The following is a 27282-nucleotide window of genomic DNA, read 5'->3' as shown; positions in this document are numbered from 1 at the left end:
GGAGCGGGGACAAGGCGGCGGCCGGTCCGGTCCGTGACACGTCCCGCCTGGCCGGGGCCGGAGGGAGCGGGATCGCCGGCCGGGCCTGGCGCGGCCCCGGGGGGGGCCTTGTGCCAGAGGAGGAGGAGGGACGGAGAGCGGCAGGCGGGAGCGAGGGAAGGAGGGATGGGCGAGGGTGAGCGGGATGGAGCGGCCAACAGGGCGGGACGCTGGGGCTGAGACTGGAGGGGAGCGGGGAAAAGCGGGGTGCGGGGAAACAGGGCAGCTCCGACGGCTGCGTGGAATGAAGGGCCCTGCCTGCTGCCGGGCCGCAGGGAGCCCGCTCTCATCTCGCTCTCTCTTTTCCCTGCAGGCTTCCTTTGGGAGTTCGAGCCCAGGTTCGTCTTCGTCCACCTTCTGCATCGGCACCCGGCCTGTCGCCTGCACGCCGTTCTCTCCTTGCTGCTCCTTCCCAAATTTATCCCCTCGTAGTTTTCCTAAGGCTTCGTGTGCACGCTGTTAACCGCCTGCCAGGTTTTTAAGAGGAGATGTGGGCTACGGAATCCTTTACTTAAGTGCAGTTGCAGTTAGAAATTGGCTCCTTGGAACCAAAAATGAAATCAGAGTTGTGTAGCACTTTTAAGTCAGCATCTCAGTAAAGCCAGATAGCCTGAAGAAAAACAGCTTCTCTTGTTGCTGATGACTACAGGCTTGTCTAAATTTTTGACTTCTTGGTAATAGCAGAAAATGTTTAAAATCATAACAACAAGTAACTTTTAAGGCTGTAACTAAATGCTGTTCAGGTTCTTTGGACTACATTATACATCCAAGCATTATTAACATCAGCAGGGCTATTCTCAAGTATTTGGAGAAGATACGTGCTTCTATGTAAATGCATTCTGCAGTGTTTTTCATCATCTTTAATTATTATGAAATTTGTTGAGTTTGTATTTTTCAATATTAAACATTCAGAACTACAGGAGAAGTGGGACTTTTTTAATGAAGTCTGTGGAACAGAACTTCCCCTTGAGTTAAATGGAAAGTGAGTTAGAAAAACAATTAGAAGCAATAGTCTTGATCACACCCTTATATGTTCATGTTAGATTAAGGCAGTTGATACTTTCTTAAAACTTGAGCACCATGTGATGGCCAACAGGAGGAGGATTAAACACATAATGTCATTGTTGGAACTGTAGTAGCATTGTCAGCTATGCTGAAAGTTCTGTGAGGCCATAATATGAATAGCATGTGAATAAAAAGCATTTTCGGCCTGAATGTTTCTCTACAGTGTGATATTACAAATTTTGACAGCTTTGTCTTAGGCAAACTGAATGTAGTTCAGTTACCTGCATATACAGAATGAATACTTAGCATTAATGATGAACAGTTGCATTCTTTACAGTTCAGAAGTGTTTCAGCTGTCTCAAAGCTGAAAACAGTGCAAAGAGGAATATTGTATTATTTTTTGAAGGGGGTTGAAAATTTGTGGTTATTTCTTTCAAAACTTTAGAAGAAGTTCCTTGGTAGAAATAATTATTGATAAACCTTTTATTTGATGCTTGAAAGCCAAGGATTGCAACAGACTCCTAGTATGTAAGGGGAAACTAGAAGTGGAAAAGAAATATACTAATCTGTCTTTTTCCTCCAACCTGAAAGCTATAAAGAAGTGAACATTAAAGAGCAAAACAACTCTGTAATTTGGTGATTCTTAACCATAGAACACTGACTACTGATGCAGAATATTTTCGTCTTGAAAATTGGTTGACTCTAATGATAATCTTTCAAATTACAAAGTGCATTATAATAGTGCTTTTTTGATTACTTCTGAGTATTGTCTTCAGTAATTAAAAAGTGTCTGATGGACCACGGAGGTGTCACACTTGGTTGTTAATTAATGTGATCCATCAGAAGCATTTTGTTATTTTTAGTGTATTTTCCATAGTACTTCTTGAAATTCTGCTGTGTTTATTTTTCTATATCTAGTGCTACAACCTAATTTTATTAGAAGATCCATTTGTGAGGCTAAAGCAATTGGACGCGAGTCTCACTTTATTTTGCTATTAGTAGGATGTGAATTCATAACCTAAGTTACCTGTTTGCCAGTGAACAACTATGCTTGTTACCATATAAATCAGATCAATAAAATCAGGATCTATAGATTACAGTCTTGCAGCTTCTGATATCTATTCATGTGTGTGCTTTGTACCTTAATGATGATTTCAAGAGTGTTTTGAACAATCTTTTATTCAATAAAATATTAATTTGGAATTGTATTTCCTGAAACTTAGTTTTGCTCCTTTAGTTACTTCTCCCTGCTATTCTGTTTGTAGGAAGAGGGAAAGCTGTACTTGTTACTTAAAAATATGAAAAGGAAAGGTCATCTAAAGCAGCTGAATTTGTCAAGTAGTTATGAATTTGTTACTCCGCTGGGAGTTCTGATTCTATTTGTAAGAGAATTAATGCAAATTTTTTTGCTGGGATTTAATTTCTTATGTTGGTATAGGAGAAAAAAATTTCTCAAATTAAGTTGGTTTTTTTTGATAGTTGGCTCTTTGTCATCTGAGGATCATGACTTTGACCCATCTGCTGAAATGCTGGTACACGATTATGATGATGAGCGAACTCTCGAAGAAGAGGAAATGATGGAAGAAAGCAAAAATTTCAGCTCTGAAATTGAAGATTTAGAAAAGGTAAGAGAGACTTTCTCCCTTGTGAATGTACATATTGTACTTTTCTATACATATTTTATATGTACTTTTCTATACATATTTTACTTTTCATACATATTGTAACTTTTCTAGTGAAAAGAACATTCAACCTGCCCTTCAATTTGTATTGTATAATGCAGTTTTCTGCAAAAATGCATTTGCAGCTTGCATAAAAGATTAGGATGTGGCAGTGTATCATCACGGAAAAGGCTGAACTTAGCTTCTTAAAGGTATTGGTGCTCATATTTTCTTTGATTTAGCACATTTGCTTTGGTAGAGAAATCACTGACATAGGTTTTAGAGGCCTGTTATCTAAGATCACTTGTACATTAAAACCGTGCATTTTGCATACTATTAAAATGACATCTAGCTTTGTTTCATTATGTTGGTCAGGTTTTACTTTTCCAATATGCAGACAAACAATGCTGGTTTGTGCATAATGGTTTATGCACATTAATTTGCTATATGAATAGTATTTCCATGTCTTAGTTTGATCAGTTTAGCATTCAGCGGGTGTACAAAATGATCAGTGTGCTCTTTGGCTTTTTCTATTCCATTTTACACTTCTTAATAAGAAGTTTTTCATATTTACACTTCTTGTTCATCCATAGCAGTGTAGCAAGCATTCTAATCTGCTGAACACCAAGAAATTGATGCTATTTGCCTTACTGTTAGGTAACCCACTTACACCACTCAGCATAACTGCAGGTCTTGGTCAACATACTTCTGAAAAGGTGTATTTCTTAGCATCAGATATAAGGCTGTGTTTATGTAGTCCATGTAAAAACAAATTTTCTACATGTGGAGTTTACAGTGTTTGTACTCCTGATTTTTTTTTTTCTTGCCTTACTGCCTTTACAGTTACATTTTTGCTGATTATGAGCCTGCTGTTACAGTAGTGAAGCAGTTTGCCAGGTCTGATGGTTAAAATGGAGATTTTACTCAACAAGATTCTCTTACTGCTTCTGTAATAGAAGAAAGAAGAACTGAGAGACACTCACCTTAAACACGTTATTGCTTTAAGTCCTTATCCTGGAAAGGCTTGGATGTCAGTTTCTATTTAGCCATTGTAAAAAGTCTTTACAGGACTAAAACCTTGCCTGGATAAAGAAAAAAGAGGAATTTGATCAGTGTATGAGTTCAACAATAAAATTTAGAGGTATAACTTCTAAAGGTGTAAATATTTGGAAATATTTTTCATACTCTGATGTCTTGACCCAGGTAACAAAAAAAAATCTTCACTGTTTTATTAATTGTATTAGGATGCAAGTATGATGATAGTTATTAGAATCACTTCATCAAAAGCTATTGGAAAAAACAAGTTAAAAATCAAGCCTTTCTCTTGGCTGTCTTTGTCTTGTTTATTCTCAATGGTTAATATAAAATACATTGCAGGAGATGAAAGGAAGGGCTTAGAAGTTGCTGTATTGGTTTACTTCTGTGGGGGTTTTCACATGTGCAGCTGTAGCTATGGAGGAATTAAGTCTTCAAGGTTTTCTATATTTCTCTTGAAGAAATAGTGTCAAATCATGTTCTACAGTATCAATCAGATAAGGAGCAGATTTTTAATACTTACTCCTTAGTTGCATCCAGTAAAATGTCTTCCCCAGCAGCTTGACAGGACTTCACTATATGCCAAGGGACATGTTTATGAATTATTGTTATCACAGAATCACAATATTTTAAACCTTTAATCATTCCTGCTTTCAGCTTAGTTTTTCTTTGTTTTTTATTTCTGTTCTTCAGAATATGTCTTATTCTCTTAGGCCTGTTTACAGGTAATTGGCAATATGTTGAAGTGTTGTAAATCTTCTTGTACTAGGAAGGAAACATGCCATTGGAAGATTTACTAGCATTCTATGGCTATGAACCCACGATTCCAGTTATGCCAGCTTCCAGTGCGAATAGCTCTCCAAGTGAACTTGCAGATGAACTTCCAGATATGACTCTAGATAAAGTAAGTCAGAATAATTTTCACTTGAATTTTTGTTTAAAAGCAGAAATCCAGGTGGCTTTAAATTACATATCATAATCTCTTTATGGTACAAAATACATATCTTTGTTAATTTTGATATATATTATCACTCTGGGATCTTACCTTTTCAAGAATATTGGGCATCTAGTTCTGATACTGATGTACAGCAACTTTAGTGTCACTATATTAGTACAAAAGAAAACGAAATATTGTCAACAGTTCTTCTAAAACACACATGAAGAACTTTTAAGTAGGAGGTTTGTTAGTTTTTTGGGGTTTTTAGTTAGTTTTTTAGTTAAGAAGTGGGATTTTTGGATAATATATGCGATGTCCAGAAATAACTCTGACTTCCACCACACATCAAGTACCAAAAATGGTATGAAAAATAGCTTGAAAATTTACTCTTGAATGCTTTGGAATTTTATTTTCAAATGTATATCTTTTAGAAAGGTCTCAGCCATGGGGGATGAGAGATTGTTTTATGTGTGGTGACTATTGCTGATACAAAACCCTGAAACTTCAGCTTTTGTGGTTTGCAAGTTAACTTTAAATTGTGAGATTTTGTTCTGATTTTTGGCCACAAAGCATGTGCATCTTGTAGTTGAGCTGAAAAAGTATGCAAGTAGTAAGTGTATGTCTTTTTTTTTCCTGTGAGTATGATGTAATGGTAAACGCCACAGAAAGGAGGATATAGTGATGGCTCTGTACATCTGATTCTCATTAGGATTGATGATTGTGTTGAGGCTACAAAAATGTAGTCGGCTTGTTGTCTAATACAGTTCTTTCCCTTCCAAATCTCTGTTAGAGGAGTTCAAAGATGTCTGTGAATGTAGGAAATGTGCCTTTTCTTTCTTAATATTGTTGCTTTAACCTACGAAAATGTCAGATGTTTTTGGTGTTTTGTTACCTAGAACTATCCTCTCGGCAAAAGTCTACAAAAAACTGGGCTGGGTTTTTTGGTTTTTTTTGGTTGGTTGGCTTTTCCCCCAGAGTTTAGAAGGCAGTAGTAGGCTTTTAAAGCTTCAGTATATCTGTGATGCAAAGAATGACAGAATGCTAAGTACATGAGGCAGTTTACATTGGTGTCTCTTACCAGAAGCACTTGGAGGAACATACGACATTGATACTTGCAGAAGTTAATTCTTGTGCATTTGTTTTAGAAGAAGACAGAGGGTAATGACTACGTTTGACTCTGACATGAAAGGTTATATTCTTAGAGTTAGTAGGAGCAAACCAGCTTTTTCTTTATAGGAGTATGGTGTGCTACATTTTCTTATGGGAAGGTAACTCATTTTCATTAATCAGGCTTACAATTGGCCGAATCTAAGTGCTTATCAGTCTATATTTTATAGTCACTGTGAGGTTTCTTTTTTTTTATTTTAATGATACAGGAGGAAATCGCTAAAGATCTCTTGTCGGGTGATGATGAAGAAACGCAGTCCTCTGCTGATGACTTGACACCATCAGTTACTTCACACGAGGCTACTGACTTCTTTCCTCGGCCACTAAGATGTAGGAAACATAATTTTATAATAGCACTCAAAAAGTCGTAGCATTATATATAGCTTCATACCTTAAAATACCAAAATTGAGGAGTACTGCTCACTGTACCAGGAGTTCAGAAACAGTGCTTTGCAGGATGTTGTACATGAACAATGCCTTTGGCTGGCATTACTGAGTACCTAAAACACTTACATTTGGTTGTCTGCTCAAAGCACAAGTAAAATTCATTTCTCTATAAATACAATGACTTCATAGTCAATCATTAATACAGTATTGAGGAACACCCTTCATGATTTTCGATATGTTAGTGAATTATGTGAACATGTAACCCATTCTTTTAAATTAGTGTTTCTGTACTAAAATTTTTGCTGCTGCTTTTAAGCCAGTGACTCCTCCGTGCAGCCTGTGGATGTGAACTGGGACGCAGTGTCTTTGTGATTATTTCCCTTCACACATTCAGCACTTTTCCATAGGACTTCATGGGGTGAGCCAAAGTAGTTTTATATGGGATGGGGCCCGTAAACCCATGACCACCAAAATTTCACTATCCATGGAGCTGTGATGGGAAAAAGCCAGTGGTTCAGTTATCCAACCTGGATGAGATATTCCTCATTGCCTGTTGCATCTCATTTGTTCACTGGTATCCTAGAGTTAGAGCAGTGTGGAGGACTTATATCACAGTTTTAATTTGGCAAATATCTTAAGGTATTCCATGGGGGATTTCATTTTTGTAGAGGAGGGGGGGAATAAAGGGGTTGTGCTGGCTCAGTTACCAGCAATCATAGTCCTTTGCATGCTGTTGTCTGATAAATGCAGGACATTCGTATTGAAAGAGAGATACAAAAACCTTCAAAATTGTAATGTCCCTTTTTCAGTTAAACAAACTCCAAAACATGCTGGCACTTGGGAACTGTTAATGACTATGACATTTTAAGTGTGGCAACTTCGTAGAGAAATGTGTTTAGCCCCTCATCTGTACTGAGGATTAAGAAACAGTCATCTTTGTTCTCTGCTGTCATGGTTTTATTTCAAAATGTTACTTTATTTGAACATTAAGCTGGACATTTTAAGGTCAAGTATTCACCATTTCAGGGAAGGAGATGTCAGTTCTCTGTGCTGTTGGCAGTTCCATCTTTTTTCTGATCTTTGTCCATTTCCCACATTCTAAGATAACATTAATTTTTAAGATACGCATTACCCAATACATAACACGGACTGTTTCCTTAAGTTTACGTTAAATGGGCAAAACAATTGCCTGATTGTCCAAGCATATTGTTCCATCCATTCAGATTATCCCATTGCTTGCTACTTGTAAAACCAAAAAGTGATAGACTGGTGATTTTAGTAATTACTATGGAAGAAGACCGTCAGTCCATGCAGTCTTGGATATTGTCTCTGATGTTCATGATGTTTTAGTTGTGATGAAGTTAAATTTCAGCCCAATTTATGAGTATGTTTTTCCTGAAGTTGGAGAATACAAAATAGGTGTAATTGTATCACAACTGTAGATTCCCTTCTGCTGGGGATTATACAACTATAAAAATAGAACTGCTTCAGAACCCAGTGCCACAGCGTTCCAGATTCTAATATATGAGTTATTCTATGGAGTAATGTATTTAAATTGTTTGGAGGGCTCTGCTATATTTCTTCCTAAGGGAAGGGAAAAAAAAAAAGGTATAAGAGAAATAAGGAGTCTTTTGCTCTGTTTTACCTACTCCATTTTGTATGTCTCTCCTGTAATCTTCATTCCATGCTAAGGCAGCCTGGTTTAAAGGAATGTTGTGAATGCCCATTAAAACTTCTGTGGAAAGGTTTTAGTAGGTAATAAAGGCATGCCTTCAGCTTTACTCTCTTTGTGATTAACCTGAGGCTATGTCATAGCCCTGGAAGTTTTCTGGTTTTTCTCTATGTAGAAGCTTTTATTGAGAAAATCAACCAAAAAAAATTTTGTTTCCTTTTGATGGTTGGAAATATAGTAGATTGTGTAATTTTCAATGATGATAAATGTTTCAGTTCTGCAGGATACAAATACCAGTGTGTTCTGACTTCATTCTAGTTTGGTTTTGGTAGAAATCTGGGTCAACAGATGCACAATAAGTGTCTCCCTGAATAAAAGCAGGTGCTCCTTTCAAAAGTAAATGATAACTTGTAGTTCTATACTTGAACAGAAAATTCTTCATAGCTAAAAACAAACTCCTTTGTTTCTGAAGCAAACACCACATGTGATGGAGATAAGGAATCTGATGGTGAAGATGTAGAGGCAGACAATGGTAATTCATCTGAAGATTTGAGAAAGGTAATAATTATATTTTTTAAAAGTTGGAACTTTGCTGTTAAAACGAGTAACATTTTTAGTATGTATCTAAAATTGTACCTTCCTTCAGCAATTCTATGTCAGATGCCAGGTTAATGAAGTTTTTTATACTTGGATCAACAAAATATTGTTGATCACTTTTTCTCTTAATTTTATTACATTTTCAGGAGATAATGGTTGGTTCACAGTACCAGGCTGAAATTCCAGCTTACCTTGGCAGATGCAGTGATGATGAAAAGGGTATGTTCTTCTAATTGTTTTACGTCTTATTTTATGTTTATACATAGCTTTTGATGGAAAAATGTTACTTAAATTTGTTAGGTCAATTCAGTTACCTAGCTGAAGTCTGAGAGACCATTAAAAAAAGGTAGTAGAAAATTGAAGTAGCACAACTGTATACTTACACCTTGGAAGTGTGACTATCCAACTTAGAGAGGGCATTCTTACGACAAAATGAGAGGCTTAATTCTGAAGTGTTTGGTAATATCAGATGTCAGCTAACTGTAGGAGTTACTTTTGTTGGAGAATCGTAGCTGTCTATGAGCATGTAACTTAGTTTACACTGAAGTTGTTCAAAACAGTGTCTTTCCTTGCTTGTTTTTTTTAGCAGGTAAAACCATGTGGATTACAAAATTGGTATGGAAAACAAAGCAATAAGCTATTTTAAATTTCCTTGTATAGTTCCTGTTACACTGTCTCTTAAAAATGAAGTGTTTTAAATATGATGTTACTCCAGTGCAAATTCAGGTTAAAAACTGCAGTTGTGGTAGAGTTGAAAAAAAGAGCCTTATTTAATATTTTTTTTTCTTTAGAAACATAGCACATATAGCTGTGAAATTAAAAAGGCAAATAATGCAAAAAAATTTGCTCATGGGTGGAACAGCTGTGAAATTAAGAAACAGATAAGGTGATGTAATAATAAATGAAAGGCATTCTGTGATTATTTTTTTCTGTAAATTTTTGATATTCTGTAGGGTTCTTTAAAATGTAAGGGGGATGTTACTGAGTGAATTGAATTGAATCTATTCAACAATGCCACCTGCTCTTTTGAGGAATAATCCTTTGCCATAGAGTGGAAGAATGTTTGGTAGGGATGGAGCTGGAAGTGTTAGGAAGTTAAAGTGAACATCTTTGTGTTGATTAAGATCTAGGAAAGCCTCCAATTTTTTAAGATTCAAGCATGGTGCTAGTGGGTTGCAAGAAGTGGAGGAGTTAGGACTGGATTTATGTAGGTAGTTCTTTAACTATTTCCACATCTTGACTTATCCTTAGCGAAGAACTGAGGAAGTTCTTAGAACCAGAGGATGACCAAGGAGGGGTGAATCTGACAATTTTCTCGGTAATGAGCTGGTAGTAGAGAGAACCAGTGAAAGTGTTGTCTGATAGCATGGCCAAGAGCAAAGGGGTAGCTGCCAGATCAGAGAGTTCAAGGAGCACCTTTTGAGGTTATTAGTAATGGTCTCCAGCAAAAAGCACTGCGTTGTCTTGGTTGATAATGAAAACTGAAGAGGAGTATCACCAGCACTCTGGAAGCTTGGGCTTGGTAGCAGGACTGGAGGATGAAATTATAGCCTTTTCTGTACGCCTGGAAGAACTAGTTGTGGCAAATAGGGGCTTACATTTGTAAGTATATGCAGTCCAGCTACCAGAATTGAGCTAGAAAGCAGTTCTGCACTCGTATAAACTTTACACTTGAAACATGTCTGACTGAAAGCTTTTGTGTTGTTAAGCCATTAAAGAACTTTCAGAGTTGTCATTTTATTCTTCACCTTAGCCCAATGTTGTTTCCTGCAGTTTTAGGAGAGCTTTGAGCCTCTCCATCTTTTCTGCTGTAACAGCCATTAGGATTCTATATATTAATTAAATAACTCAAATTCTGTATTGCCAAAAGAGTACATAAAACATGATGTGCAATAGTAATCACATCTATTGATCAGAGTAAAGGATTTATAGGTTAATCTACTATTGAAACATATGCACAGACTAACCAAGGTTCAGGTCAGCTCTTGTGTGTTGTATCATCCTTGAAATAAGCTATCTGAGAATTGGAGATGTCATTTCAATGTGCTGTGGAGGACTACATCCTAATCGCTTAAAGCATTCAACATACCAAGTTCCTAACAGCATTCAGTTGCTACTGAATGAAAAAACGTATTGCCATGTAGATTGCAATTTTGTTACATAATTTTTTGCAGATTTCAGTTGAAAATTACTAAATAGCTAAAGTGATCTGCAGTTTAGAAGTGATATGGTCATGCTTGATTTGATTACTTCTGTGTTCCTGTTCTTTGTGAAATAGGTTTTAATGTTACACCTTAAAAATGTTATACATGGCATGAATGGATTTCTGTTTTATCAGCTTATGAAAATGAAGACCACTTACTTTGGAAACCTGATGTGATCTCAGAAAGTAAAGTTAAAGAATACCTTTTTGAAACCTCCTTAAGAACAGGAAATGAAAAAATGATTGGCAGAATTCCTGAAGGACTACATACACGGGACAATGAACAAGTAGGTTTTATATCCTATTCCATTTGTGACACAGCACTCTGTAATTAATATGTGGTCTCCTTCTCTGCTTTGTACTATAAAGGCACTACTACTCAATGTTGAATATTATGAAGTCAAGATCTTACTTAAAATTTTTAAGCACATGTTTAAAAATCTTGAGTATTTGAATGTTGGCAGCCTTGTGATCTATGATGTTTCTGATTGTCATACTGTTGACAAATTCAGCCTTTTTAATAATTGCATATAGTGTTTTACATTTTTTTAGTTAAATCTTGCCTCAGCTTTTGGGTGGTTTTGGTTTTGGCTCTTATTTTTAAATTTTCATAATATGTAAAAATAAATCCTCTATCTTTTTTTACACTAGATATGTTCACTGGAAGACTAGTTTTGGAGGTCTAGATTGGATATTAGAAAACTTTGACTTTTTCTAAAGAATTTTTTTATTTTGTAGGCACTCTATGAACTTCTTAAAAGTAGCCATAATGTTAAAGAAGCAATTGAGAGATACTGCTCAAATGGAAAGGCCTCTCAGGGTAAGAGAATACCTGTATTTTCAGAAAAGTGTGGTTTAAAAAAAAAAAAGTTATGTGGAAAGTCCTTGAGTAGGACTCACATTATCAAATCACATTATCATCGCATTCCTGTCATGATAGTTTTAGCACAAATTAGGTATAATCTGGCAGTTGGCCTATTGAAAGTTCTGCCACAGAGTTTGCAGTTTGCAGAAAGGCTGAGGATTTGCCTTTGATCTTCCCTTCTTTCCTCCACAGCTACTATAACAATGAAACAGATTGAGGAGGAGGGTGGGGAGAGATGTGATTCTGCTGCTATGAAGTTCTCACCCACTATTCAGTATCTCTTTGAGGTCATGATTGATTACAGTCTGATAATATTTGTACCAAAATCAGAATATAGGTTGGTACATAAATAAGCCCCCACTCTGTGCTAACATTTGTGCTATGCCAGCCCTAAATGGGCTCTATTGTATAGTTCTATAGAGCATGGAGAGCTTTCCTTGAGTTTGCTTTGGAAAATGGGCTTCCGTCTTGTTTGTCCTTATTATTTATTAATCCCTTAAATGAAAACCAGAGTCTGTCATTTAACAAAGATGGGATTTTGTCCGTTATTTTTGCATGTGTATTGTGTGAAGCGGAAAGGGTTATGAGCTCTGCTATAAGTTGATATTTTGGCAGATAGCCCTCTACTGAGATCCAAAGGGAAGCTGAGTGGAAGCAGTTTAGGTGCTGTGAGGGACAGGTGTCTGAGTGGTTGAACACTGGCTGGCAACTAAAGTACCACACAGCTGCTCACTCACTTCTGCCCCACCACTTCCTTTCCTGGTGGAGATGAGAATTAGAAGAAAAAAGTAAAACTTTGGGGTTGAGCTAAGAACAGTTTAATAATTGAAACAAAGGAAAGAATATAGTAAGAATACTGGTGAGACTGATGATAATAATAATTGTTATGAAAGGGAAAGAGAGAGGAATAAAACCCCAGGGAGACGAGTGACATGTGTGCTCAGCACGTGCTGGCCGATGCCCAGCCCATCCCCCAGCAGCTCCTGGCCTCTCCCAGCCAGCTCCCCCCAGTTCACACCCTGGCCATGTTGTTCTGTGCATGGAACATCCCTTTGGCCAGGTCAGGTCAGCTCTCCTGGCCCTGCTCCCCCCGCCTCTGGGGCACCTGATCAGTGCAGAGCACAGGACACTGAAATGTCCTTAATTGCACAGTTTGGCAGCAACTAAAACATCAGTGTGTTACCAATATTATTTTCATATGGGATCCAAAACACAGCACTTTACCAGCTACTAGAAAGAAGATTATCTCAGCCAAAATCAGGACACTAAGGTCAAGCTGAAGGGGGCAATAAGGACTATACGAAGAATGCTTTAAAAAGCTCATGTTCAAGAAGAGGTTGTGTAGACCTTAAAGTATCAGCTGCTGTATCCTAAATTCAGTACCTCTCTGGAATTTAAATTCCTGTTTCAGGATTGAAAAATACCTCTGTTGATTTGTGGCTTTGAAACCTTGTGAAGGCTGACCTGGAATGGAGGCTAGACAGAGTTAAAGAATAAAGTAGGTATTTATTAGAAGGCCTCAGCGGATACACATTGTGCAGTACAAGAGCCCATCCAGGGTTACACACAAGATGTACCCAAAATGGTCACAAAATGCATGACCAGTCATGATGTTTCTCACTTTTACAAGTTCTGGTCCATTTACATATTGGAGTTTATTGTCCAATTATAAGTTTAGGTTGTGAAGTCCCATCCTTCTTGTTTTTCTCTCTTCATTCTGCAGTTGTTTATTCTCTTGGGCCTAGATTTGGATTGATTGTCTCTAGTCCCCAGCTAGAGAAGGAATTGTTTTATCTGCCTACTCTGTGAAGAGAGCTTACCATCCCTTAATATGAAGCTCAGAACTACACACTAAAGCAGCACAAAATCTAAAAATATAGAAGCTAAAACCTGAGGATCAGCTTAGAGGCCAAAATTCCATCTTAAGGACTAGTAGTCCTTACCCATACCCCATCCCCAGTTCAAGTGAAATCGTTATACCCTCATTAAAATGGTAAGGGATAGATAGGAGGTGTAAGGCCTAGTTGATGAGGAAGAGGCTGTGCATATTGCCTATCTAGACTTCAGCAAAGCCTTTGACACAATTTTCCTCAGCATTCTCCTGCAGAAGCTGACAGCCTATGGCTTGGACAGGGACACTCTTTGCTGGGGTAAAGCTGTCTGTATGGCTGAGCCCGGAGAATGGTGTTAAATGGAATTACACCAGCTGGTGTGTTCCCCAGGTCTCAGTATTAGGGGCAGTTCTGTTTAATATCTTCATCAATGATCTAGGTCAGGTGCACCGTCAGGCCATTTGCAGGCAAAACCAATTTGGGTGGGAGTGTTGATCTGCTGGAGGGCAGGAAGGCTCTGCAGAGGATCTGGACAGGCTGCATCAATGGGCTTGAGGCCAGTGGGGTGAGGTTCTACAAGGCCAAGTGCTGAGTCTTGTCCTGGGGTCACAAAACCCCAGGGAGCTCCACAGGCTGGGACAGAGTGGCTGGAAAGGACCTGGGGGTGCTGCTGACAGCAGCTGAACATGAGCCAGGGAGTGCCCAGGTGGCCAAGAAGGCCAATGGCATCCTGGCCTGGATCAGCAATGGTGTGGCCAGCAGGGCCAGGGCAGGGATTGTCCCCCTGTGCTGGGCACTGGTGAGGCCACAGCTCCAGTGCTGTGTCCAGTGCTGGGCCCTCACTGCAGGAAAGACACTGAGGAGCTGGAGAGAGTGCAGAGAAGGGCAGTGGGGCTGGGGCAGGGGCTGGAGCACAAGTCCTGTGAGGAGCAGCTGAGAGAGCTGGGGGTGTTTATCCTGGAGAAAAGGAGGCTCAGGGGGGACCTTGTCACTCTCTACAACTGCCTGAAAGGCAAGGTGGGGATTGACTTCTTCTCCCAGGAAACCAGTGACAGGATGAGAGGAAGTGGCCTCAAGCTGCACCAGGGGAAGTTTATATTAGATATTGCAAAGAACTTCATCGACAGGGTTGTTAAACATTGGAATGGATTTTCCAGGAAGGTGGTGGAATCGCCATCCCTGAGGGTATTCAAGAAACATGTGGATATAAGGCATTTGGTGCTGTGGTCTAGTTGACTTGGTGATGTTTGATCAAAGGTCGGGCTTCATGATCTTGGAGGTTTTTTCCAACCTTAATGTTTCTGTGATTCTATAATGCTGTCAGAATCTGTCTCTTCAAATAGCCATTATACTATGATCTACTCTACCCACTGAAGCTCACTACTGTTCTCAGTGTGAAAATCAAAAACACACCACTCCAAGGCAAGTTTCTTAGCAATGAGACTTTACATGGGAGCATTTTCTCTTCTTCAAAAGCTGAGAACTCTGTAGTAAGGAATCCAAAATTAATGGGGTTGCGAAAGAAAAAACAGCCATGCAGTGGGGTGATTATTGCTTTTTATCTGGGAGCAGAAAGGTCTAGTTTTCAGTGTCTGCTTCCAGAGATACTTGGAAATGTGTGTATGCATTTTCCCCTGCTGGCTTTAAATTTTAGTTGAGTGGGAACTTTTAAAATCACCATTATGAATGTAAGATATCTGAAAAATCCCTACTTACTTATATATATATACACCAAAAGCTACAGTCAAGATATTAACAAGAGTCTGGAATTATTTTTGTTGTTGTTTCTCAAACCAAAATCCAGTTCTAGAAAATGTAGTCTTAATTATTAAGAAAAAAAAAAAAAAGGAGAAAAGAAATTTGCAGTTTCTCCTTAAGAGATCTGAAGGGGTTAGAAGAGATCTATGCTCTTTAGAACCAGGTGGTTATTTGGGGTTTTTTTCTGGATTCCCTGATATCCCTTATTTTTCAAAAGCCCGGATCATGTTTACTATAGTTCCAGTCAGTTTGTCCTGTATGGCTTCCTGACCTAGGCTTAGCGCTGAGGCACTCTCCTCCATGGTGCATTATGCTTTTTCCAGGAGCTGAAAAACTACCTCACCTCACCAGGGGATTTATGATATCAGGCAAGGTGTTGTATGTTCTGGTCTGTCTCATGCTGGATCCATTTGGCTGTTAGTGTCAGGTTGGAATTGCCCTCCTGATGACAGTTCATCCCACCCTGTGTCTCAGCTGTGATTTACAGGGCCATGCACCATGGCTGGCATCCAGGCTGGTAGTTGTCTCCTGGGTAAGGCATTGCCCAGACTGCTGAGTGCCTGGGAGGGTGTGGGCCTAGCACTGTTCCTGTGGTTTGCACAGCAGGGCTGAGCTCTGTCAGGCCTTCCTGTCTGTGATGCTCACTCAGTCAGAACAGGGCCGTCCATCAAAACAGGATTTTCCTTTGCTCTTTTTTCCAACAACCGTTGTTCCTTGTGTCCTGTGTAACAAGAAACATCGAGAAAAATTATCACACTTAACCACCTCAGTGATGTTTATAAAACACTTGTTTTTTGATGACAGACTTATTAAGAACAATAAATCTTTGAAATATCCCTTGCCTTCAAGTATGAAAGATTTCTGAAGTCAAACTCTTCTAGATCCTTCTTTGTAAAGAAGAACGTTAAATTTCAGGTAGGATAGTTTCTCAGTAGGGGAAATAAAATAGATCTAAATAACTGAATTACTTTAATTTTAGAATGCATTTGGATATTAATCTGTTAGGAAAAAAAATTTTATTCTTTGTAATAGTTTATTGAGTGAAATCAGGTTTCTCATGCTACTTTTATAATTATCTAGAAGAGATGACAGCATGGACAGAAGAAGAATGCAGAAGCTTTGAAAATGCACTTCTGATGTATGGAAAAGACTTCCATCTCATACAGAAAAACAAGGTTAGTATTTTACAGTTAAATGGAAGAGTTGGTAAATTATATGATACTATGCGAAGGCAATCTGTCAGAAGCCGTACAGATGAGGTAGGAACCATATTAAAATAAACTTCCCATTTTTGAATTAATTTTTCCTTTCTCACTAATATTTCTCACTAATATTTCTCACTAATATTTCTCACTAATATTTCTCACTAATATTTCTCACTAATATTTCTCACTAATATTTCTCACTAATATTTCCAAATGTTGTTGGAAATACTAAGCATTGTGAGATGAGTTAATGTGTTATCTCTGAAATCAACTTAAATTGACATTACTTCTATTCGTGCTTATGCATCACAATTCAATCTAAATTCATGCCTTTCCTAGAAGTGAACAGTATTTCTATACCATGGCTATAGGAATGGAGAATGCATCTTTGCCTAATTTATTCTGTCACCAGGAGGGTACAAGTTTACAGAATCAGGCTGAGTTCTGTGTTTTCCTAAGGTATAGTCGTCCATAATACTCTCTTTTCTAAGCCAAAAATGAGTTCTAATCTTGGTCTGGATTGCTTCTGATTGACATCTCTGTGCCTGAAGAATAGGCCTTTTTGTTATTTTTACCAAAAAGCAATAGTCGACATCATCAGTGTTTCCAAATTTCTTGACCCATCCTAAATAATTTGGATAATTTAGATTTTAAATGGACTTTAACGATAAGCATTAATGCATCAGAGATTAAAAATATATTTTCCAACATGGAACAAAACACGTGTTGATGTGTCTGTCACTATGGACCAGAATTTGTCTAAGAAAATCTACTGGGTTTTTTTCCCAAGCAAAAGGCAAGAAAGTTTAGGGAAAGTTCTAGGATCCAGCATAAGGTGATGTCACTTGTATACAGCAAGTATCAGCTAGACAAGATTTACAAGATGTGTTTCCTTGTCACTGCAGTGCAAAGCTTTGTTAACTGGGACTTTATGCATTAACATATAGACATCTGTTAATTTCCTCCCCTTCCTGGTATGTCTGCCGAAACTAGCAAGGTTTACTGCTGCCCCCAAGGTATTTTGGATTCACCACTGATGTTTCTGTTTGTTTGAAAACACTCAAATATTTTACTGCCAGACTGTATTGGATAGAGTTGTGAAACTGGAAGTGTGGGTGATGCGATGGTGATGTGAAATGTTTCTGCATCAAAAAGTATATAAAAGTGGAAGTAATGACTTTTTCTCCAAGAATCTGACTTCACGTAGCACCTGTTTTAGGGAAAGAGACCAACAATTAATGTAGATGAAATTAGTCTTTTCAGTCCTTACTACCTTCTCAACAAGACTACAATTTTATTTTGTTTAAGCATTTACTGCTCTGGTTTTACAACTCTGTTGCCAAAGCCCCTACAGTTCTGAACTTTTCCCCAAAGGAATACATACCCAGAGTCTTTGGTATTTCACTAGTCTTAGATCATTCATTTGCTCAGATTTTTCCATTGTAAGAAAGGGTGTATCTTACAGTTTAAAAAATGTTTATATATATGTCTGAGTACTTCAGATGTAGATAGAGTTTCAACCTCGTTTAAAAAAAAAATCCCATTGAGTAGAACAGATGTAAAACTTGAAACTATAGGTCTGTTTGAAGTCTGGAAATATTTTTTCCAGAACAATAAAAATTAACAATATTGGAAGAGTGGGAATTGGGAAAATGGCAAAACCTAAGTCTTTGCATTAATCTTGTCAATTCTTCTCATTGCCCTTCAGGTAAGAACCAGAACAGTTGCTGAGTGTGTGGCTTTCTACTACATGTGGAAAAAATCGGAACGTTATGATTACTTTGCTCAGCAAACAAGATTTGGAAAGAAGAAATATAACCATCATCCAGGAGTTACGTAAGTAAAATGTTCCTGAAATGTGTTTCTGTTGCAAATTGTAAATGTAGAAGACTTACCCCCACCCCACTTCTGTCATTGCAGTGTAAAGCTTCAGTGGCTATGGCAACTGAAATTAAATCTATCATCATTTATAGGTCTTGTTTTCTAGTTACATAATACCTTATGGATGCAATATTCTTTTAGGGACTACATGGATCGTTTGGTAGATGAAGCTGAATCCCTTGGAGGAGCAGTGCATTCTTCAGCCTTAACATCTAATAGTCGAACAGAAACCATTCCTGATCAACAGCTAAGCATTCTGAACTCTATCACTGCCAATGAGTTGACAGGTAAATCAAGAAAAAAAAAAATCTTTGTTAGAACTACGCAAACAGCTATTTCATTTGCATTTGTGTTCATCTGTTTTCCAGCGCTGACAAACAGTGTAGCTACAGTCTGCCACACTTCAGATGTGAACTGCCTGGATGATGCTTTTCCTCCCATGGACAGCTTACCCCGAGCACCAGTTAATCATGTGCCTGTTGGAACAGAAGAATTGCTTAACTTGCCTAGCAATGGTGAAAGTGATTGTTTTAATTTATTTGAGACTGGCTTTTATCATTCAGAGCTAAACCAAATGAACATGTGCAGTGAGGAAGCAGAAAGACCTGCGAAGAGATTGAAAATGGGGATTGCTGTCCCAGAGTCTTTCATGAATGATGTCTCTGTAAATAACCTTGGTGTGGACTTTGAGAACCACACACACCACATTACCAGTGCCAAAATGGCTGTTTCAGTGGCTGACTTCAGCAGTCTATCTGCAAATGAGACTAATGGTTTTATCAATACCCACACTCTCCACCAACATGCTGCCCTTCATTCAGAATGACTTTGGAAAACTAAACAAACAGTGGGTACTTTATGCAGTAGTAGTAAACTTGATGGGAGCTATCAGGTTTGCTTAGTCTTTCACTGGAAGTTTGAACTTTATGACATCAGTGATGTCTTTGTATGTATAGAACTATATCTTGATTTATCAAGAGTAATTTCTTTTTTTCAGTCCATAAATGTGGAAATGTCATAGGATGTGTGGCAGAGTTTGGGACTAAGAGAACTCTGTGGTGCAGCTTTAAGCTCTGCTTCAGTTTTTTTTCCTAAAGCCTGTAGACGGAGGTCACCGTTTCAAAACCAGCACAGAAGTTCTGAACGGATTGGAGTGGCTTTTTTAGTAAGTTACTTTTGCCGTAATGGATGCAGTGGAATAACAATGTTTACAGGTACTGATCCTGATCCCTGCTCAATGTAGCATTTCCCCCCCCCCCCCCATAAAGGCAGGGATGGGTTTGTTTATTTTAAACTGCACAAACATACAAGGATGTTTTTTAAATGGAACCTTCTCTCATGTGATACTAAACTAGAGCACTTCAGTTTACAAAGCAGCAAATTCATGTTGGTGGAAGCTAGCACAAGGGACTTAAGATGAGTAAAGTGAAGATCTACACTTGAATGCTGTTGCAAAATTAAAGGTCATGGCTACCTTACACAGAAGTAATCATGCTGCCATAGATGTCTGTGTACTTTTAAACTTACTGGCTCAAACAGATGAGTTTTAGGCTATATTGTATTTGGAAGGGGTTTGTCCACAACTTTGAAGAGTAATGCAATCGTGTACCTTAACTTTCCTAAGGCAGCTGATGTATAAAGCTACAGTCTGCACAGCTTAGGATTTACCACTAAACAGTCTACATTTGGAAGACATCTTAAGTTGTTTGGAGCACTGCAGTTCTAAGTGTTACAGTTTTGAGGGACTATCTAGTTTATATAGTAATAGTAGAACCTTGAAGTACATGCTTGAAAACTTTGATTTAGCGTGGATTGCATTTATTTGTTTTGGCAAGTCATTGGCTTCAAAATGGCACTTCACTTCTTGTGTCAAATAGGAAAGGATGAGTAAAAAGCCATCCCATAAAAGCAACTATTTAACTTCATTACATTTTTTTATTTTGAACGTTGAGTGCAATTTAGCCATCCAGGATGTTTGTCTTGCAAATGTTTGTTCCAGTTGCTGCAGGAACCAAGCATAGTATTGGCTTGTAACATGTTGTAACATTCAACTTGCAGGGTGTTCTAATGAAAGCCTGAACCTCCCTTCAGTAGGTTTACTCCTGTCCCTTCATACTTTTTCTTTGCACTGTTTGTATTACAAGTTTAGTTGCCACTAATTTGTTTTCATTATTCAGGCAATTAAGTTTGCATTGTTGATATTTTCAATAGTTGCTTCAAGGTTGTGCTGAGTAATTAGAAAGTAGTGACTTTAGTATATGAAAGGGAAGAGGGTATTTATTATGCATACTGTGAACTGCATTGATATCCCAAGTTTCAGATGCAGCATTTGGAGTTTTCTTTACAGCATTGTAATGAAGATTGCTTTGAAGTGTTTATGCAGTAGCACATTTATCATATTAAAAACAAATTAGCTTAGCACAGTGGACAAAAGTAGGTATGATTTTGTAATCAGTTCTTAACTTAAACATCTGAAATATTTAACTTTAGTAAGTACACAGTAAATAACGGGTAGCCTTGGCCCTGTGTTGTACTCTTGACATTTTTAGCCAAGTTCTCAGCTTCTTACTGCTGTGTTTTGTGCTGAACTTTGTACCTTGTTTCCTTTGTTTTTAAATCAACCCATTTTAAGTAATTTTGTAGAATTCTGGCCATAATCTTCCATTGTTACACATTGAGGTTTATCTGTGGGTTTACAGTGAGTGGCTGGTCTGTATAAAAATCATACAAAGATGACTGAATGCTTATACCAGTTGCACTTAAATGAACATGCCCATTTTCATTAGTTGATGCAGTAATTTACTCAGTTTATCTATGCATTGCTGGGCTCTTAAAGTAGGCAGAGACTTGTCTAAGGTTTGGGTTGTCAGCAAGTTGAATGGACACTTTAGTTATTTAATAAAGACTTTGACCAAAATTCAGAAAATGATATGAGAGAAAAGTGATTTCCGGGTAGTCTAATATAAATGCTGATCTTATTTAGCCTGTTGGCTAGCTAGCTGGTATCGTTTACTTTTAATTCCTTGTTAAAATGAGGCAATAATTTGCAAGATTTCGTAAATATGTAAATTCTTCATATCTTTTTAGATATCTCTTTCAATATTTTCTGACTACTTCTGTGTATAGTAACATTTTTGTGCATGCTTGATGTGACATCCATAAATTTGTACCACTATGACTTTATCCATGTAAAATAGCTATTTATTGAACTTTACTTTTAAAAGCTGGACTTACTTTTTTCTCTCAGTTTTAACATTTAAATGGAGAATTTGTTACTGTTTATTAAAAGAATTGTGTTTTGAAAGTCAGCATGGAGATAACTGAATTGCAACCATGTGAAGAAATTACAATGCCTTGGCTATTACACAGTGAAGCACAATTCTTGTAAGAAACTGTGATGATTTCTTTGTCCTTTGCCACGTGTTTTTTTCATACAAACAAACCAAAAAATCCATAATGGGCAATTGCAGTGTTGGTAAATGTATTCTTTTTATGTACAGGGACTCTGAAGAGGGTAGCAGATTCATGTAGAAGTGTAACTGGTGCTGTGATTATAGCAATACCACAGTTGGTCACACGTCATCTTCCCATGCTAGGTTCTTAAGTGTTTAGTCTTCCTCTTGTAATGGTCAAACTGCTGAATTTACTTGAAGGATGTACAATACTGTTTGAAGAATACTAAATTGTGTACAATTAGGTCAGTGAATTGTGCAGTTGAGACTGAGAGTCAAAAATATAAGAAAACTTCAGTTCAAGTAGGACACAGTGATAATACTTAATTTAACCAAAGTCTCTAATGAGTATTTCAACTTTGAATGTAAACTAATGGATAAACTGACCAACAGGGACGCTATTTGCCCAGCATTACAAGCACATCGTCTACAGACAGGGAAATGAAATACAGTAATTTGTAAGATAATGACAAGGTTACTATTTTTATTATTCCTATTTTTCATTGAAAGAAGGAGGAAGATGCTATCAATTGTACAATAAAGTAGAAATGGTTATAGTCTTCCTAATAAAACAGAGATTCCAGTTATTCTCAGTTAAAAGTAACTACCCTGTGCATAACAACAAATCAAGTGACAATCGGAACATGTTTTAGTATCAGATGTTCAAGAGGAAGTCGCTGTTGTTGCATTGGTTTTAATATTTGTACATAAACACTGATTTTTTTGAGCATTATTTTGTATTTGTTGTACTTTAATACCTGGTGTACAGTTCCAGAAATAAATGTCTGGAAACCTTTCTTTATTTGTAAAGCTCTTCATGCATCTGCACTGTGTTTGCTACTTCATTTCCAGAGAATTTAGCAGTAACTCTGAATGCAGTTTTAAGAACTTGGCACATGTGTAGAGGTACACAGAGGAGTGAAAAATGCAGCATGCAGTGATGCAGGTAGCTAATGAGCAGAGTAGCAGGTAGCTAATGAGTAATGTTTCCCTCAGACATTTGAAACATTATGGCTAAAGTGAAGTAAGTATCACCTGGGACTTAATTGTTACTTCAATTGCAGCAGTCACCCAGTGTTCAGACTACAGGTAAGATGTATGAAACACATACCTGTTCTCTGGGGAAAGAAAATCCATGTCAAGCTAGATTACTGCTGTGCATACAAAACTTTTACTTGGCTTAACTCTTAATGTTGAACTTAAACAAATTTAAATGCTTTTTGACTTAATTCTCCAGTGCCCCAAGACACTAATCTTGGACCCTGAAAAGCTGTAAGATCTTAGGTACCAATTGTGTCAAATGCCAGAGAGTTAATGGAGTTCTTTCCTAGACCCAGCATGCTTGTTTTTATGGTGGCTGGCACAGTAAATCTTCAAGTAAAGAAATTATTATTTTTTTTAATTAGACAGGATTACTAGCTGGTATAATTCTAAACAGCAAAAGTTGTAATTTGCCAAGAAATGAGCTTTGCTTCCCCTGATGGAGAGATACAAGGCTGTCTTTCTAATGATGATCAGTACAATCTGCAAACAAAGTATCTATTCAAAACACTTCAGTTACAAGCTGCACCTCCCTTTTTTTAGTTTGTTGGCAATGCTCCCCAGGACACGCTGGGCCCTTTCCATGGCACTGCTGCCCAGCCTCTCATTCCCCAGTCTGTCTGTACATCCAGGGCTGCCCCATCCCAGGTGCAGAATCTGGCACCAGTCCTTGTTGAACTTCATGCAGTTGGTGATTGCCCATCTCTAATTTTTTAAGGGCTCTCTGCCCTCAAGGGAGTCAACAGCTCCTCCAAGTTTAGTAACCAGCAAACTTAGTATTGCTTTTCATCCTTTGTCCAAGTCACGTATGAATATGTCAAAGAGCACAGGCCTGATGATGGAGCCCTGTGGAACCCCCTAGTGACAGGTCCCCAGTCTGATACCACCCCATTCACTGTAACCCTTTGTGCCCAGACACTGAGCCAGTTCTCACCCATGCTGTGATGTCCAGCTCACAGCTGTCCAAATATTTTGTCCAGAAGGATACAGTGAGAGAGAGCAATGGAAGCTTTACTGAAATCCAAAAGGATCACACCAATTGGCTTCCGTACATGTGCTACCTTGTCATAAATGGAAATCTGGTTGAACAAGCAGGACTTTCCCTCTCATGAAGCTGTACTGGCTGAGCCCAGTGACTGAATTGTCCTCCAGGTGTTTTTCAGTACTTTCCAGGATACTCTCTCTTTTTCATTATTTTACTGGGCATTGAGATGAGACTGACAGGCCTGTGTTTTCTGGGATCTTCCTTCTTTCCTTCTTGAAAACTGGGACATTTTCCAGCTCCAGTCAGATGGAACCTTTCCATATTCCCAAGACTGCTTAAAAATCATTGAGAGAAGTTTTGCAACAACATCACTCAGCTCTTTGAGGATTCTCTGATGGAGGAATTCTATCCATCCTGATAGGATGAATCCTGTCAGACCCCATAGATTTGTAGGGATCCATCTGGAGCAGCAGGTCCCACACAAGCTCAGCTGGGAGATGATCATTCTGAGTCATGGTCCTCCAGCTCAGGGCACTGAGACTTTCTTGGTCCATCTTCCTATCAATATTATTCTTTGTTACTGTAAGAATCAAGGAAATCACTACCTGTACTCCTGATCCTTCAGACTCCAAATTGTCCCAAGGACCTGAAGGCTCTTTTGATGGCCCTCAGACTTCTTGTGTTTTTGGGTTTTTTTTGTTGTTTTTTTTTGTCTTTGCCAGTTTGAACAACCAATAGCAGATAGTAATCAAGCAGCCTTACTAGACTGAAGAGCTTTCCAGTAACATCCTTTATCTGAGCCCCTGGGAGCCAGCAGACTTCTCTGTGCATTGGGTCCGATTTCATATTAGCCCTCTGTTGTCCTTAGAAGGGAGTCTCCTCTCTTTTTCTCATTTTCTCTTAAAAGACACAGTTGTGATGTGGAGTACAGGCAGTGTTGTTTTACAAGGTCTCACTATTCCAGAAGGATCTTCACCTACCTCATCTGTTGTCTGGATTTCTAGTTCCAGGGCCTCCTACCTGTTGTAACAAGCGCTAATCCTGATTGTTTTCAGGAGGAGGAGCCTTCCTCCTGGTACATGCAGTGACCTGCTTTCAGCGTTCATCTTCAACAGACCCTTGGCTAATTACCTTGCAGGATTCTGTGTCTATCAGCTTCTCCACTACCATGGAGGTTTGAGACTCCTGAGAGTCTTTAGAGTGTAGCATCTCTGTAAATAACTGGTCAATAATCGGTCAATCTCTTACTCATTCACTCAAATACTACTTGTTCACTTCTTCCACTGCTCCTTCACCCAGTTATACATCTCTTCAACCACAGCACACCCTCTGCAAAAGCACTGTTTGTTGGCCCAGCCTGAGAGGCATCAGACACTTCTGGAGAGATACATCTGTCGTCAGCAGGTCTGCTGTCCGGCTGGAGGCCTCTGAAATGGCTGGGTCAGTGACTCCACCAGCTGCGGGGGAATGAGCACTGTGGTACAGCAACACGCCAACTGAAGTTTATGCTAATATTAGCTTATGTTAATAAGACTGAGGCTGAAAGGATCTTTTTGTGGCTCTTCCCCAATGAGTCTGTTTGTCTCTATTGGCTTCTTCCAGATGGTCAAAGGAGCCCTTCCTGGTCATCCTGCTGTACCATGTTCCTGTTCACTGCACTTTGGGTTGCTGAAGCTTCTTAGAGCTGATTAAATCTGCTGCACTGTTCCTGGCAAAGTGGCTGATTGGCTGCCCAGGGCTTCAGGGTCCAGACAGGGCTTGGGGCTGCTGTTCAAGCGCTGCTGAGCTCAGGGATTGCATGAACAGCACGACCTTGCCCTCACCTCCAAATCTACTCAACCGGTCACTACTGCTGCCTCGCCGACTGACTTTTTTGTCCACAGTAGCAAGGCAGCAAACACTTCAAGCATAAACCCTGATTATCGGTTTGATAAAACACTTCCTCTACTAGTTCTTGGATTTGTCTTCCCTCTCTGTAGGGGAAAGTAATTTTAAGCTCCCAGTAAGTCTTGTCCCTCTGATAGGGGAGGAGGCCAGGATGCTCCAGCAGAAATGTGTTTTCCTGCTCTCTTCACCGTGCTGAGCCATGGGCCCACTCCTGCTCTGCAGCATGGCTTCTTATCCCCACCCGCTCCTTTGCTGTGGCTGGCATGCACCTGCCTGCTGTGCCAACAGGCCTGGCATGCATAGTTCTTTAAGGTGGCAGAACATCACCACTCCCTCTTGCTGCCGTTCCTGACATGGTTTCCTGTGTTGCCAGGTGAGCTCCAGAACCGGCAGGGGGAGGAGCAACGGGCAGTGGGGAGCAAAGCAGCCTGGCAGGAGTGAGACATCGAGCAGGTACAGCATCACCTTTATGTGCGAAATAGAATTGTCTGAAAGCAGAGCTTTGCAAGACCCAGGGAGTCAAATCAGCAACTCTGACACCACCTACGGGCTTCCTGCTCTCTGGCTCTCTCTGGCCTTCTATAAGCTGTTTTCTATGAGTTGCTTCAGCCCACTGCAACGGAAGAGTACAAGACAGCAGAGAAAGCACGGGGTGGAGATGGTGTTACTGTCCTTAGCAGGTCAGACCAGCTCATAGGAGGGTCTGATGAGCAGTAGCTAGGAAAGAACAGCAGCTTTAATAGCAAGGGAAAAGGGACAAATAAGCAGCAGCACACAGACACAACACACACACCCTTCCTGCTCTCTTCCTTCAAGAGTGCCATGTGAACTGCCTGGGAACCATACCCCCTACACTAGGAATACTGCAAGTGCCCTTGACACCCAGCTTCCTCCACAAGAGGTCCCAATAACCTCACAGAGAGCTGAGGAGAAGAGTCAGCTCAGGAGAAGGGATCCTCGAAGTCATGGAGGATGAATTCCCTCTTCAGCAGACTGATGATCACCGCTCTGATCCCTTACCAAGCAGTGAAGACACAAAGAATGTCACTAGAATTTGCCCTGAGCATCATCACAAACCTTGCACAACCCACACTGAGCCTGACGCCAGAGCTCTCTATCTCAGAGCTCTGCTGGTTAACTTCAGCTGGTGAACTGCTGAAATAGCCAGCCTCCTCTGGCAGTAAAGGACTTCCAAATGAATGTGACAGGCAAGGTTCAGGCTTGGAAGCAGACCACGTAATGCAAACACCACAAAGCTTTGCATTCTGAAAAGGAGATGATGCCTCAGCAGCTAAGCAGGGCACCCTACTTGCCCCAACCACTACCCAATTTGTAACAGCACAGTTTCCCAGCTCCTCCTCTCTCATGAGCTTATGCCAACCACAAATTCATTGGGAGGCTTGCTTGGACTTCTGCAGTTAAATACTGGTTTCATCTTTCTGAAAGCAGTTTGCAGACAGCAGCAAAAATTAATGTGGGAATAGCTGGCTCTGTTTATACCAGCAACTGATTAACTAAGTCCTCTTGAAGAATAAAAGCAATGGAAGTTGCCATATGCCAGGAAACTTGTCATGAATCACTGGAATCAGGACTAGGGGAGTCCTGTGCCAGGCACAGGACTGGCACAGCTAAAGCCAGTGGCTCAAGACGGCACTGTGCAGGTACAGCTGAGG

The 27282-nt window shown here is 39.3% G+C and overlaps 1 protein-coding gene across 5 annotated transcripts; it reads left to right on the top strand.

The window, feature by feature from the left end:
- Positions 1-355: 355 nt before the first annotated feature.
- Positions 356-26205, top strand: MIER3 (MIER family member 3). 5 transcript variants are annotated; one of them, XR_005953404.1, is made up of 13 exons: positions 393-1021; positions 2524-2669; positions 4510-4644; positions 6054-6174; positions 8376-8461; positions 8647-8719; positions 10839-10990; positions 11442-11523; positions 16239-16333; positions 18072-18199; positions 18386-18531; positions 18613-19409; positions 25983-26205. XR_005953404.1 is itself a non-coding variant. In XM_041414641.1 (12 exons), exons 2-12 carry the CDS (start codon positions 2571-2573, stop codon positions 19068-19070), a joined length of 1572 nt encoding a protein of 523 aa, XP_041270575.1. In that variant the 5' UTR covers positions 356-377; positions 2524-2570; the 3' UTR covers positions 19071-22493. The 5 variants fall into 5 exon arrangements, 4 of the variants coding, with proteins under 4 accessions (XP_041270575.1, XP_041270574.1, XP_041270573.1 ...); XM_041414641.1 differs by lacking the exons at positions 393-1021; positions 25983-26205 and adding an exon at positions 356-377 and having other exon boundaries at positions 16242-16333; positions 18613-22493; XM_041414640.1 differs by lacking the exons at positions 393-1021; positions 25983-26205 and adding an exon at positions 356-377 and having other exon boundaries at positions 18613-22493.
- Positions 26206-27282: the final 1077 nt, after the last annotated feature.

The sequence above is a fragment of the Onychostruthus taczanowskii genome, unplaced genomic scaffold (genome assembly GCF_017590055.1).
Source record: "Onychostruthus taczanowskii isolate IOZ18803 unplaced genomic scaffold, ASM1759005v1 scaffold46, whole genome shotgun sequence".
NCBI lineage: Eukaryota > Metazoa > Chordata > Aves > Passeriformes > Passeridae > Onychostruthus > Onychostruthus taczanowskii.
The sequence above is the reverse complement of the archived record's forward strand: the minus strand, read 5'-3'. Positions and strand labels throughout refer to the sequence as shown.